A 15,000-nucleotide genomic window follows, 5' to 3' on the forward strand; every position below is an offset into this window, starting at 1 on the left:
ATACAGCGAGCTTTTATTTGCCTAAGCAGATACACTAGGCTGTGATTGGCCACAGCTGATACAGTGAGCTCTGATTGGCCAGCTGAAAAGTTGAGCCCTGATTAGACAGCTGATACACTGATCTGTGATTGGCCACAGCTGATACAGTGAGCCCTGATTGGCCACAGCTAATACAGTAAGCTCTGACTAGCCACAGCTGATGGACTGCTGATACACTGAGCTCTGATTGGCCAACTGATACAGTGAGCTCTGAATGGCTGAAGCTGATACACTGTGCTCTCATTAGCTAGCAGATAAAGTGAGCTCTGATTGGCCACAGCTGATAAAGTGAGCTCTGATTGGCGACAGCTGATACACTGTGCTCTAATTAGCTAGCAGATACAAAAGTGAGCTCTGATTGGTCTACAGCGGATACACTGAGCTCTGATTGGCCACATCTGATACACTGAGCTCTGATTGGCCACAGCTGATAAAGTGAGCTCTGATTGGCCACAGCTGATACACTGTGCTCTAATTAGCTAGCAAATATAAAGTGAGCTCTGATTGGTCTACAGCTGATACACTGAGCTCTGATTGGCCACAGCTGATACGTTGAGCTCTGATTGGCCACAGCTGATAGACTGAGCTCTGATTGGCCACAGCTAATACGTTGAGCTCTGATTGGCCACATCTGATACATTAAGCTCTTATTGGCCACGGCTGATATGTTGAGCTCTGATTGGCCACAGCTGATAGACTGAGCTCTGATTGACTACAGATGATACGTTGAGCTCTGATTGGCCACAGCTGATGGACTGAGCTCTGATTGGCCACAGCTGATGGACTGAGCTCTGATTGGCCACAGCTGATATGTTGAGCTCTGATTGGCCACAGCTGATAGACTAAGCTCTGATTGGCCACAGCTGATACAGTGGGCTCTGATTGGCTCCAGCTGATACAGTGAGATGTGATTGGCCTCAGCAGATAAAGTGAGCTCTGATTGGTCACAGCTGATTCGTGGAGCAGTTGATTGGCCACAGTGAGCTCTGATTGGCCAGCTGCACATACATGCTTCATGAATGTTGGTCCGTATTGATGATGATTAATGTTTCATTTAATGCAATGACATCAACAAAGGCTATTTTCATGGCAAGAGCGTTTACCTCATGGCTGTACTGTGTTATAATGCTGTAAACGGCGCTCATGTTTGTGGCCTGCATCATGAGCGTCACCGCCTGGCCCTTCCGGATCTTCACCACACCCTGAAACACCTGAGGATTGTTGTAGCAGGCAGAAAGAGTCGCGATCGCCATCACCTGAACACACAATCAACATCAACAACCATCAGCATCACACTAGAAAACTAATCTACTGACCTTATTCTTGGTGTACAAGCGGCCTCATTCACTTCCATTGATTTTTAGACGTTAAAAACAGCTCGATCTGCTGCTTATATTATATTATTCTACTTTTTATGTACGGTTATGAACATGCTTGTTTGTAAAGCGAGTAGTTTGACCGTTTTCTGACGTTTATTAGTTCAATTCCCCTTTATTTGTATAGCGCTTTTACAATGTAGATAGTGTCAAAGCAGCTTCACATAGAAGATCATAGTGAATTGAAACCATGTCAGTTCAGTGTTTAAGTTCAGTTCAGTTTAGCTTCATTCAATGTGGTTTAATAGTCACTACTGAGAGTCCAAATACTGAAGAGCAAATCCATTCATGGTTTCCGCTACATTCATTCTTCCATGGCGGGGTGCGTAATGCGTGAGGCCAGCAAACACAACGTATAGCCGTTTCACTTTACTTCAGGACGCACTAATACCGCTCTGTAGGTCTATTGGAGACATTCAGAAATATTCCTAGCAAATTTAATAAATGATGAAGACATCTTCGTTACATAAACGCACTAAACCACACTTCAGCAGTGTTTATTTGAGAGCGCACCAGAAGATCTGCGCTCAGTGTTGCCAGATGGTGCTGACTGTTGTGTTTGAGATCACAAGCGTTTCTACACCGTTCTAAGCATATGTATGCGAAGAGCGGGGGCCTATGGCATCTTTTTGGGAGATCAAAACAGGTTTATGTGGGCAGATCGGGGCTGGCGGGCACGCCGTTGCAAAACCGCCCAAATTTTCACTACCCGCCTATGTCACTTTTTACCCGCAAAAATAAATTTAAAACTGAAACCGCCCAATCTGGCAACACTTTGCGCTTGAGCAGTGCCTATTTGAAGGCGCGCAAGAAGCTTTGTGCACGAGCAGAGCAAATCGGAGCGCAAGCAAAGAGATTCGCATGCTGTAGGCTATTACATAAATGCGATCTCGACTCGTAATACTGCGCTCACGACATTTGTCATTGAAATAACGCCACATTTAGTTAGTAGATCTGTGTAAAAAAGGCCTGCCGCCACAGCTGGAAAGAATCCTAGAGGAAACACTGCCATTGATGCGCAGCTCTACAGATCCCGAACCATGCAAGCCAGTGGCGACAGCGGCGTGGAAAAAACTTCACCAATTGGCGAAAGTAAAGAATTAAAAAACCTGGAGAGAATCCAGACTCAGTTGGGCACGATCATGTCTCCTATGGCCAAACGTCTTGTCTAGAGCTCCAGTCTAGGCGCTGGAGGCTGGACCTCAGCAAAGACTCATATGTCCCTGGAGCATCACAGGAATCATATTAAACTAAAGGGGATTTTCTAAAACAATCACAAAAATAAGGGCACTTCAGCATTGCAGAATAAGGTCAATACTGACAGTCTGAAGCAGAATTACACCACTGAAGGATTACTGTATTATTTACATGTAAATAATATCAATATTTATTCCTTTTAAAACATTGTGTTATTTTAAACTTACATTATTTTTTTTATTACTTTTTAGTTTTATTTATTCTTTCATTTTTGTTCATATTGTTTTAGTCAATTGTTGTTTTATTTTATTCTTTATTTTCGATGTCTATTAATTTTGGTTAAGATTTAATAAAATATATTCATTCATTCATTCATTAATTTTTCTTTGGCTTAGTCCCTTTATTAATCAGGGGTCGCCACAGCGGAATGAACCGCCAACTTATCCAGCATATGTTTAACGTAGCGGATGCCCTTCCAGGAGCAACCGAACACTGGGAAACACCCATACACTTATGTTTATCTTTATAACTTTTTGAACAAGATAATTTTTTCCTCTGAGTCCTTGGCTCATGCTGATTCAAGCGCACCCAACGGCGTCATTTTCCCTCATGAAAATAGTTTCACCATTTCAAATTTTTCGTAAAAACTTATTTGAACGACTTCGTCCCAGGCCGTTTGACCAATTTCCACCAACATTGAAATCACATGATCTACAGACCATGCTGACTAAATGTTGTGGAATTCATGTTGATTTGACGAACCGTTTTCGAACAACTTGCGAACAAATTTAACGTAGAGCTTGTCCAATTGACTTAAGGGGAAAAATATGTTTTTATATACAAGTGCAATCCTGTGGAACAAATTACCAAAATTGATCAAGGAAATAAAAGTATTAAGGAGGTTCAGAAAAGTAATCAAAGATGGTTGTTTGATGAGGATAATTCGTTTGCATGGTGGACGAGGATGTTTTTATTTTATATGTTACTTGATTATGAATAGGGTTGTAGCTGGAAGGCCATTCGCTGCGTGGGACGCATGTTGGATAAGTTGACGGTTCATTCCGCTGTGGCGATCCCTGATTGATAGAGGGACTAAGCCGAAAAGAAAAATTAATGAATATAGGAATGTATTTGTGAATTATTTTGTTCCTGTTTTAAAATGTATGATGTACTGTCTGTTTTATGCATCATCGGTATTTTGAAGCCATACTTTGTTTTATTTAACAGCGAGGACCGCAATGGAAACAAGCCCAGGGCTTTATTGTGTTTCTATCCTCGACAGTTTTTATTTCAAACTGTATGGGATACTTGTACAGCTTGTCTAAAATCTGTCAAATAAAATAAAATAAAATTAAATTAAATTAAATTAAATTCAAGTGTGTTATCTCCGTAACGCATTGGTGTATTCCCACCAAACTTGGTGTGTGTTATCCAAGGGGCAACCTCCCGCTCTCCCTCAGGAAGCCAATACGGAAGTAACTAAAACTGCAATTCATCGACTCGCCTTGGGGGGCTGGCTACACAGACTATATCTGAAGTGTTTGGAAGTAATTTGCGTTTTCCTCCTGTTGAAAAACGTCACAAGAACAATGTTTAGTGGCTCAATGTGTTACAACAGTGTTTTTAAAAGTCTAAACATTTTATTTATATAGTGTACAGACATGTGGTCAGAACACAAACGAGTCACAGGAAATAAAGTATTAAGCTGCAGTCACATTAGAGTTTGAGTTTCTGTAGTCGTACGGCGCTGCTTGTGACTGCAGCTTAAAGTCTGTCTGGCATGTCCAAGCAAAGTGCCAGCAGGCGTCTGTAGCTCCGCTCACTCTCCGCCTCTTTGCCCTTGTTTGGTATCCCGCCGTGGGTGCGATGACGCGCAAACAAAATGGCGACGGTTGGCCGTGCCTACTTGTAGCTTCATTTGCGCTCTTCAGAAGCCTATGGGTGACATCACGGATACTACGTCCATATCTTCTACAGTCTATGGTGTTATCACAACCATGGTCTGAAGTAAGCTGCAGCGTTCGGCGCACTGCCCCCTAGTGGTCTGGAGATACAAAAAAAATGTCTTTTTTTGGTTTTAACTTCACTCCCCTTCATCCAAATTTCATAAAATTGGTCTCTTTACATCCGGCGGAGCATGCAGAGTCTAAGGATTTTTCCAGGTCAGCTATTTTGGCCATTTTAAATTGTCAAAAATTGCTATATTTTATGGACGCATTGGCGAATTATTATGAAAGTCGGTATGTGGGGACTATGCCATGAAGGTGCTCAAAAAGTTGTCACAGCGCCACCTTTTGGTCAAACTTTATAACGATATATCTAAAAATGCTAATAACTTTTGACTAATTTTGCCTATTGTTATGAATCTTGTCTTGATGCATTCCTTGGGTTGTCCTGAGAATATCAATACCAATTATGGCTTAATTAACTAAACGTCCTGTCCGTCATCTGGCCTCAAGTCAAAAACCTACTTTTTCGAACTCCGCCTACATCATTTGGCTGCTTTGCACCAAATTTGACTCATCTTCAGACCCGGTTGACAAAAAGTTATTAAACTTGTGTCGATAGGTGTAGCGGTTTTAGTTTACTGCACTGACAAATGTGGTGATGTGATGCCAAACTACATCTGAGGCTGTATCTCTGCGATAGTCAATGACACCAAATTTTAGGTCTGTCATTGTCGCCTCACACTGACCACACCATAAAAATTCGGTGACAACGCCACCTATGGGTCAAGAGTTATAAGTAGGCCCACACGGAATCTGCGTGTGCAGATTTCCCCAGACTTTTAGCCTATCATTAATTCTGTTTATTTACTTGAGTAAATGTGTGTAAATCTATATTTATTCAGTTTTTAAATTAATTTCAGTAATATTATTGACTAATATGAGAATGTTCATCTGATTTATGTACAATACAGTATGTACAGTAATATTTTCTGTCTTTTAGTAGATATATTATATGAGAGACTTGCTTTATTTACCAAATAAAGTGAATCTAATTGGATTTGCATTTTAAACATTAAATAAAAGTTAAAGATATGGTTTTTTATTTCACATATTAAGGTTTTAGTTAAGCTTATTTAGTTACTGCTAAAATAATTCCACAGAAATCCACAGATTTTCACCAAAATTCTCTGCAGAAATAACAAAAAACGTCCGCAGATTCCGTCTGGCCCTAGTTATTAGACATTCATTAGCCATTATTAATGAAACGTACAAATTTGGTAATAACCTTTGCCAGCATGTGCTTATTTTGATGAAATTGCTCTCAAATTAATCCTTGGATCATGCTGACAACACAAACACCAATTATGCCATAATCTGCCAAACTTCCTGTCCGCCATTTTGATTTTGTTCAAACCATTCTTTATTTAACTCCTCCTAAACCGCTGATCCAATCTTCACATCTCGAAGTATTGAAACCAATCTTAATGTGTGTGATCTAGACCTGACATTGACCAAACTACATCAGTCTACGCCACTTTCTGAGTAAAACTGACTTGCAATTAAATTCTATCAATGGAAATCATACAAAATTTAATCAAATGACTTCTGAATAGCTTTGTCTATTGTCTTGAGACTGGTCTTGCAGATTCCTTGGATCATACAGAGCACATTAATATAATTTATTCCCTAATTTACACGACTTCCTTTCAACCATCTTGAATTAGTTTGAACACCTGTTGTAACTCTCCATAGACCATCAGTCCAATTTCCACCAAATTTGGCTCGGACCATCCTGCCAAAAAGTTATCGGATTTCCAGTTGCTCTGTAGCGTGTTGCCGTGCTTGTTTATGATGTAGCTGCTGGGCTGCCTGGCCCCGATGACTGCTGCTTGCAGCTATATATTTTTATTGTGTTTATCTAGTGTTTATTAATGTGTGTGTGTGTGTGTGTGTGTGTGTAACCTGTGGGATAGCGCAGAAGTTGAAGACGCTCTGGTTGCGCAGTCGGGACAGATACAGCATGACGTCCGGCACGTGTCTGAGCGCATCAGTGACCAGCAGATTCAGACAGGAGAGAGCAGAGCTGAGGTGCTGAGGCTGAGCCAGATCCTCCAGACCTGACGCAAACTGACTCCACGCCTGACACACACGCATAGATATATATACACATGCACATACACACACATACATACAGAAACACACACAGATGAAACAAAGGTGAGTAATTACAGAAATGTAATGTGTGTGTTTCCAGTGAGTGTGTGTGTGTGCATATGTCTGAGAGCATGTGATAGGGAGTGTGAGAGGGTAGCTGTGTGCATGTGTGCATAGGCATTTGTGTGTGTGATAGGGAGTGTGAGAGGGTAGCTGTGTGCATGTGCATGTGTGAGTGCGTAGCTTTGTGTGTTACGGTGTTTGCGAATAGCTGTGTGTGTGTGTATGCGTGTGAGCATGTGTGTTTAAGATTGTGCGTGTATGTATATATGCATGTACGCGTGCATTAGTGCATGTGAGTATGTTAATGTGTGTGTGTGTGTGTGTGTGTGTGCGTGTGTGTGCGTGTGTGTGTACCTCCTCTGGCCAGAACGCTCTCCCCTGCTGCTGGTCCTCCAGATAGTCTCTGATGATGTTGGTCTTCTGCAGGAACAGACCCATAGAGTTGGCCAGCTCCGTGTCCCGGCCCACCTCCGGCTCCTCCAGCTGGGATGCGGAGAACAGCCGCGAGAGCCCGATGCCCACCAGCCCCGCCACATAATGACAGTACTGCAGAGACACATGCAGACACGTCGAACACTACTGATAACAGGAATAGCATTACACCTTCTCCAAAGCCACACTGAAAGTCCACATGACATCAAAATTAACCACATTCATTTTGTTAGCTCACATTGCTAGTTCTGTGCTGAACCATAGACCCTTTTCACATGACGTCACACGGTTTCCGGTTTCACTCCACGCAGTGTATCGTTACTTCCACCTACACAGAACTCACCCAGTCAGCTGTATATTTACTACAGAAACAGTTAGACTGTGATTAAGGCTGTTGTCTGCAATCAAGGTGAGACGTCTGACATCTAAAACCTTACAGATCATCCAGAGCATTCTGCTTGAGCTAAGAAAATGGCACTTTAGACAGAGTCTATTGCTTTGTGTTGCTGCTTGCAGATGAAGTTGGTATGTACTTGTCAGCATGTGTCAAATAAAGATTTTAGATGTTTACACGGGTGATGAACATTTTTTAAAGGGCACCTAGTTTACCCCTTTATTAAGAGTTAATATGAATATGATGGTTCTTCTGTGCCAGTTTAGGTTCAGTTCAAAACACAGCTCAGATTGTTTTATTATAATGTGTTATAAAGTGTTGTTTTGGGGGTGTGTACACAGCTCGCTGTTTTATGGGTGTGTTGCTTCACATGTAAATTAGTTTCGACTTCCCGCCCAACTTAACAAGGGGGCGGAGCCAAGACCTCCCCCACTCTGTGTTTACACAGACCAAGCAGAGACTACAAAATCATTTGTGTCTTTGTACAGTTTTACAGCCAACTGTGTGCTAGTTAAAAGTGCCGAGCTTGTACACCGAGACTAATAACCACGCACACTGAATTAACTTTGACTGAGGCACCGGAGCCACGACACGGCACACTCAAGATGCGCACATTCAGATGTTGTTAAAAATGAACCTGTTCAGATGGAGCTCTGTGGCGCGGCAGAAATATGAAGTGTCCCGAATCTTGGCTGGGCGCCGCGGACAGCCGCCGATTTGAAGCGCCGTTGTGTGTACCCTGATAGAAACCTATGTTTAGAATTCTGAAATGCATGGCGCTGAGCGGCGCTGAACGGCGTTTCTGGTGTGCGACCTGCAGGCAAGTTCGTTATTTTATTTCCAATGGAGGGACGCACACGTGAGGCAACTCACTCGCACTTTCCAGCTGCACCCAGTTAAGATCACAGGGAGCTTCTGGGATCGCGAGAAATGCAAACGGCTGAAGTTTAAGGTAAACGCAATAAAAAGTACACATGTTCGCAAACCCACCTAAAGTTACAAACAATAATTCCAATGAGAGCGATCATGTGGTGAATGTTGATCTTGTGTTGAGCCCAATGAGCCTTACATCTAAACATAGAGCAAGGGTGTTCCTTTAGTGACATCGCTTCGACTCACAGGCTGAATATGGCGGATGTGAAACAACAAACTGAGGATATGGTAATGCGCGCCTGTCAATCAATATTGGTGGGCGGGGCGACCACACTCCTACGTCAAGTTGCAGTCGATCTGAAAACCGCTCCAATTGGTCCACTGTTTTTATGTTGTTAAATTGAAAAAAAAAGGACTGGGTGTGTTTACATCACCCCAATATGACGGTCTATACACTATACGTACACACATGTCTGTCCAAACAGCTTGAAAAGTAGATTTTTTTTAACCATAGGGGCCCTTTAAAGTCAGAATTATTTTTTTTTTTTTTTTGTGTCCTGAAGAATAAAAAATAAAACTGTGGTTGTTTTGTTTACAGTGGACAGCTGACTCACAAACACATTCAATAATATTCACATTCTCAGTTCTGTGACATTTCTTTCTATATAGGCATTTTATTCATGAACATTAAACATTTAAGTCTATTTAATATTCAAATTAAATGAAACAGAATAACAGTGTTGTATGTGACTAACTAATCAAACAAAATTATTATACAAATTTACAATTGTAAAATAACACCAATATGACTGCATTTTAACTCAGTATTATTAGATTATGACATTATTTCTAACATTAGTAATTGAAAGGTAGTACAGATATCAAATGAAATCCACCCAAAAGGTGGCGGTAGGACATAATTAATTAATTCAAATAAATAAACTGAACAAAACATTAATAGATCAGTAAAAATTATGAAACTGATTTCACTTATAGATATAGCAGGTAATATAAGAAGATTTAATAAAGAATTGTACTCATGCTGGAACATTTACATATAAAAGATAATATAGATTTATATTCAGAGTCGCATTAAAGTAAAAATAAATCCTTTAATGAGGAAATAAACTTCATTAATAAGTGAAAAGGTTGCTTTCTTTTATAAACAATAGCTATTCCTATTCTTAATAACTTAATCATTTTCAAACTCAGAAAGCAGTTTAGTATTGAAAGAGAAGCATTAGGACACATGCCCAATACCAATAATAGTCTTAAATCAGATCGTGCAATGTTAATATTTTCATTTGTAAATTTTCCTGAGAAGTCTCCCATTCATAAAGGTAAACCGGAACGATAGGGGGAGGTGAAGTGACGTCATTGTGAAAAGGGTCTATTCATCTGTGCATGTCATTAAGAAAAAAACAATAGTTTGGGCTTCTAATCTTTAACTGAAATCTGGAAATGCAATTCCTGATTGTTTTCAAATAAATACTCAGATTATGTCGGTCTGAGGTATTGGGCGTGTCAGCACTATGACAACAAACAGAAACGGTCAGCATGAGGAGTCTGTTAGGCTGCAATAACCCCATCTTTCTGAATGGCACGCCTACTTTACTACATCCAATCAGCTCGCAGTAGAAAAAACAAGCCACACCCACTGTGTTCTCATTTAAAGAGCCCATATTATGAGTTTTTGAAAATGCCCTTCCATGTAGTGTGTCACACAGCTCTAAGTGAAGTGAAATCTCCAGCTAAGGCTTAAATCTGTAAGTGTACAGTGTTTGAAACTATTGATTCATCTATAAAAGAGTCGACTCATAGTGCTTCAAACGAGTCGTCTTGATAACGAGTCATTAGGTGTTTCGTGATGATGCGGCTACGAAACACAAGTAGTTGGGCGCACAAACCCGGGAGATTTGAAACCTGCGGCCCCGCCCACTAACAGAAAAAAAGCCCCACAAACACACACAGAGACACACACAGACACCGGTCGAATGAAGTTACGCTGTGCAGATGGATATTTTTGACAGTCTAATCAAAGATGAAACCTCAGCAATATAGCCCAGCCTTGAGCAGATCTAGTGCTTCTGGAAACTATATGCTTTCAAAGAAGACTTCTTCAGTTTGTTAAAGGAAGGATCAGTAAAGACTGTCAGAACATGGATCAGTGCATCATGGATCAGTTTCTTCCCCCATTTCACCAGTATAAGTACGTGCGATTAAAACTGTTGCCTTGTTTACTCTAGCTTGCAAATTATGTATTTAGTTGTGTTTTTTTACTTGTAACCGCGTGTGCTGTATCAGGTTAACTCTTTATATTCTCATATCGCGTGTAAAGCCACGTTGAAAACGCGACGCGTGCCGCTTTGTTTATGGATCGTCAGCTATTCCTACACAGATGCAACGGCCAAGTTTCAAAATATTTCAGCTCAGGTTCGAGGTGAGGTGTCTAAATTGCACCCAGCAAGCTGAACTGGTGCTCTAGGCGTGTGTGTTGTGTTCTCTGGGGAGGAGTGTAATGTGTGTGTGTGTAGCACCGGAGCAAGTTGAACTGCCGCTCTAGGCAAATGATCATCATATTTGCGGATATAACTGAGGACGCGGGTGGTGAGGGAGGTGTCGCCGACGCCTCTATGGACGCGCCGGCCCTGTGTGTGTGTGTGAAAAGAGCAAGTAGACTGTGATGGGCTAGGAGATCTCCTCGCCAGTTCTTGGACTTTTTGCTCAATAAAATAGTTAGTCGTCTGTATTTTCTAGTACATCGTCTGTATTTACATTCAACCACTGGCAGCCAAAATCCACTATGAAGCGTGTATGCACTGTGACTACTTTTATATTGTTGATTAGCAGCTGGCCATCTCCATGGCCATTTCACTCTGTCTCGCGCTGAAGCCTGTCAGTGTCGTAGACCAATCGCAGCAGGCTGTCATCGGTCCAATCAGAGCAGATTAGCTTCGCGCTGAGGAGGGGTTTGGGAACAAATGAATCGCTGAACGAATCATATGGGAGTCGCTGGGATAATTAGGTAAAAATAAATGCAGATTATAAGACCATCAAAGTGTTGTTTGACCTTGCATGCATATTAGACTGTTGTTGGAGACCCTTACAACCTAAATATGACCCTATTTCATGTATAATATGGGCTCTTTAATATTCCACTATGAAGCGTGTGTGCACTGTGACTACTTTTATATTGTTGATTAGCAGCTGGGCATTTCACTCTGTCTCACGCTGAAGCCTAAATATGACCCTATTTTATGTATAATATGGGCTCTTTAATATTCCATTTCTCTAGGAACTGCTTCACAATACAAAAAACGGTCGCAGCTTCAGGTTCATGCAGACTTTAAACACTTTTTAAGCAATTTCCTGGTGCATTTTCCAACTTTTATCCTCTTAAGGCCCAAGGTGTTTTTTTACAAGCATTTTTTATTCTCTTTGCTATTTGGGCTTATTAGAACCTAATTAGAATAAAAATCTAAGTATCATCTTCTGATATGATGTACTTTTAGAGAAAAATGATGTCCATATATGTGCACTCGTGGTCTGAATTTACATAAAACACTTTTTCCTGACTGTTTTTAATGCATATATGAAATTTTTTACTTGCTTTGACTATCAGAGAGTAAAACAACATTTTTTTCCCGATTTTGGACAGCTGAAAATAGTGTTTGGGTCATTACATATGCTGCAAAACAGTTTCAGGATGACACTGTGTGTCTGTAACAAAAGTATTTTAAATGGCCACTTCAGAGCTAAAATGTGCTGTCCACGTATGTGTACACTCCAGCCCTGGGAGGTTAAAGTGTGACAAATTACACTTGAAGTTGAAGTTATTCGCCCTCATGTGAACTTTCTTGATTTAAATATTTCCCCAATAATGATTTCCACCCTATTTCCTCTAATATCTTCTGTAAAACGTGTCATTTTAGTTGCTGATCATCAGTTGTCAGCATTAACCCTTTAGTTATTTTAGGCCTGTGCAAAAGAGTTTCTGTCTTTTACATGAAGTTCAGTGGAGTAAAACAGCAGATTATATTGTGTGTGTGCTGAAATACACTAACTGTGTTTACTGTGTTCTGACAGCTGAGGGGACTACTAGCCGGCAGCTAGATCTCCGCAACTCTCACATGGCAACTCTCACATGGTCACCCACTGAAGCTAAGCAGGGCTGCGCCTGGTCAGTACCTGGATGGGAGACCACATGGGAAAGCTAGGTTGCTGCCCGAAGTGGTGTTAGTGAGGCCAGCAGGGGACGCTCAACCTGCGGTCTGTGTGGTAAAGTCTAGATCGGATATGCGGCCGGCCGGAAGTGCGATATGTACATTAATAAAGCATCATTTTTTATGACACTATATAACAATAATTTATATTTTTACAGTACTGTGACGGTTGGGTTTAGGGTTGGAGTAGGGGTTAAACAAAAATACAATAAATGTGAAATTTAATAATTAATAGAAATAATTCTCATTAACTTCAGGCCACAAACTTATCTGAGCTAGCAACAACCGGTCTGCGTGAAGCCGCCTCCACTGCACATGACATTCGGACATGACAGTCGGAATACGCCCTCTTGTGGCAGTCCCGCTGAATTTGCAGTTTTGTCCTGCACCATGCGAGAGAAGTTGATCTCGTGGTGTCCGAAATAAAGAAGTGCAAAAGCAAGAGCCCTTAGTCTCAGTGTTGTTATTGTATGAATATTTTATTCGTTAATTTAGATGCCTAACTAAAATATATATATTTTTTTTTTATTATATTTTATATATTTTATTTATATATTATATATTTTATTTTATTATATATAATATTTTATATATACTAAAAATACAATATATATATATATATATATATATATATATATATATATATATATATATATATATATATATATATATATGAAATTGCTCAACAGAAAATAAGCATTTTTAACGCACTGCTGTAATTTCTATATCCCAATCTCTTTATCAACATTTTGAATGCAGGTCATTATTTTAAAGATTATGACTTGAGATTGAGAATATGATTTTACCTCAGCGCTGCACTTTTCTCCTTCGCCCTCGCGCTGAGTTCAGGTGATGGAGTGTTGTGAAATAGTTAAACTATCAAACTGGCACAGGAATATCAGTATATTAATATAGGCTTTTTAATAAACTCTTATATCTGCTGGTGCTGCTATTAATACGCAGATGGTTATGCTGGTGCAGCCGTTAATACACGGTTCAGGTAATCAAAAAGCCAGCTCGCCTACATGATGTTTAATTATGGGTGGGTCGCAGGTGGATAAGTTCAATCATTGTCTATGCAGACCACTTTGATTAAACTAAAGCGAAACTGACCGATCAATGGATGTTTGTCATAAAGAGTGATATTATAGGCTGCTCTTTTAATTTTGATCATACAGTTAACAAAGACTCAATATCCGAAACTGAATATTTCCCTTTTGTTTTATTTATATTACAGTTGTATATGGGTTTGTGTTTTGGCCGCGGCATATAGCGGACCCTGAGGCACATCGCTCCACCTCAAAGTTTATTAGTTATTCTTGTTTATTTTGTAAATAACTGACCAACAAAAACTAAGATACAAATTGTACAAAGCAAAATTCGTTCAAAGAATATTTTTGTTGCGACAAAAATATCTGAATTGTATATTTTTGTGCGTCTCCATCCGCTACACAACTGTGCAGTGTTTGTTTCGCTCCACGGGAAAAAAGGATTTAATTAATGCTCCAATGTAATTGCTACACAAACCCCTGTGATACATTAGCTACATTTTTTTATAAATGTCTTTACACACAATTATTATATGCTAAAGCCTATAGCCTACTTTAAATAAGTCAAAATATATGCGATTGTTGACTCATCACCGGTCGCAGCTTGCGCTTCTGTTAATAGCTTCTGTAAAAAAATACCTACATTTAACCAGCTTTTTAGCAAAGCCTATATTAATATACTGATATTCCTGTGCCAGTTTGACACTGTAAATTAAACTGAGGAGAGTTTAACTACTTCACAACACTCCGTCACCTGAACTCAGCGCGAGAGAGAAGGAGAAAAGTGCAGCGCTGAGGTAAAATCATATTCTCAAGTCATAATCTTTAAAATAATGACTTGTATTAAAAATGTTGATAAAGGGATTGGGATATAGAAATTACAGCGGTGCGTTAAAATGCTTATTTTCTGTGGAGCGATTGATTTGAGTTAGTAGGTCTGCTTTATTAAAATAAGCTTAAAATAAAAACAGCCTATATATGCTGGTTATTAAAAAGGATTCAGTGTTTTCGTTTTGTAATCTAAATTTGTAATTTAAGTGGAAAATACTCAGGGCAGGCCTTTTATTCCTTTTATTTAGTTTATTCTGTTTTTCTATACAATCCTGAAAGATTCACAAGCAAAAATAAATACTAAACTAAAATGGGCGTTGATGACTGTAATAGCCACATCACCGCGGTTGACATCTCATTATGGCGGTAAGGCAGTGATGCGGTTATCGTCACACCCCTATATGCATGTGCTACATGGTG

General features: G+C 40.0%; 1 protein-coding gene across 2 annotated transcripts in view; it reads right to left on the reverse strand.

The window, feature by feature from the left end:
- Nucleotides 1–15,000, reverse strand: part of fdft1 (farnesyl-diphosphate farnesyltransferase 1) — a 31,916-nt gene that overhangs the window by 1,000 nt on the left and 15,916 nt on the right. For both annotated transcript variants that reach the window (XM_056445406.1, XM_056445405.1), the window contains 3 exons: nt 7,133–7,324; nt 6,524–6,700; nt 1,143–1,295 (listed from right to left, as the gene is read on the reverse strand). In XM_056445406.1, the coding sequence (XP_056301381.1) occupies nt 1,143–1,295; nt 6,524–6,700; nt 7,133–7,324 (522 nt within the window). The remainder of the gene's footprint in view (nt 1–1,142; nt 1,296–6,523; nt 6,701–7,132; nt 7,325–15,000) is intronic.

This window comes from Danio aesculapii, chromosome 20 (assembly GCF_903798145.1).
Source record: "Danio aesculapii chromosome 20, fDanAes4.1, whole genome shotgun sequence".
Taxonomy (NCBI): domain Eukaryota; kingdom Metazoa; phylum Chordata; class Actinopteri; order Cypriniformes; family Danionidae; genus Danio; species Danio aesculapii.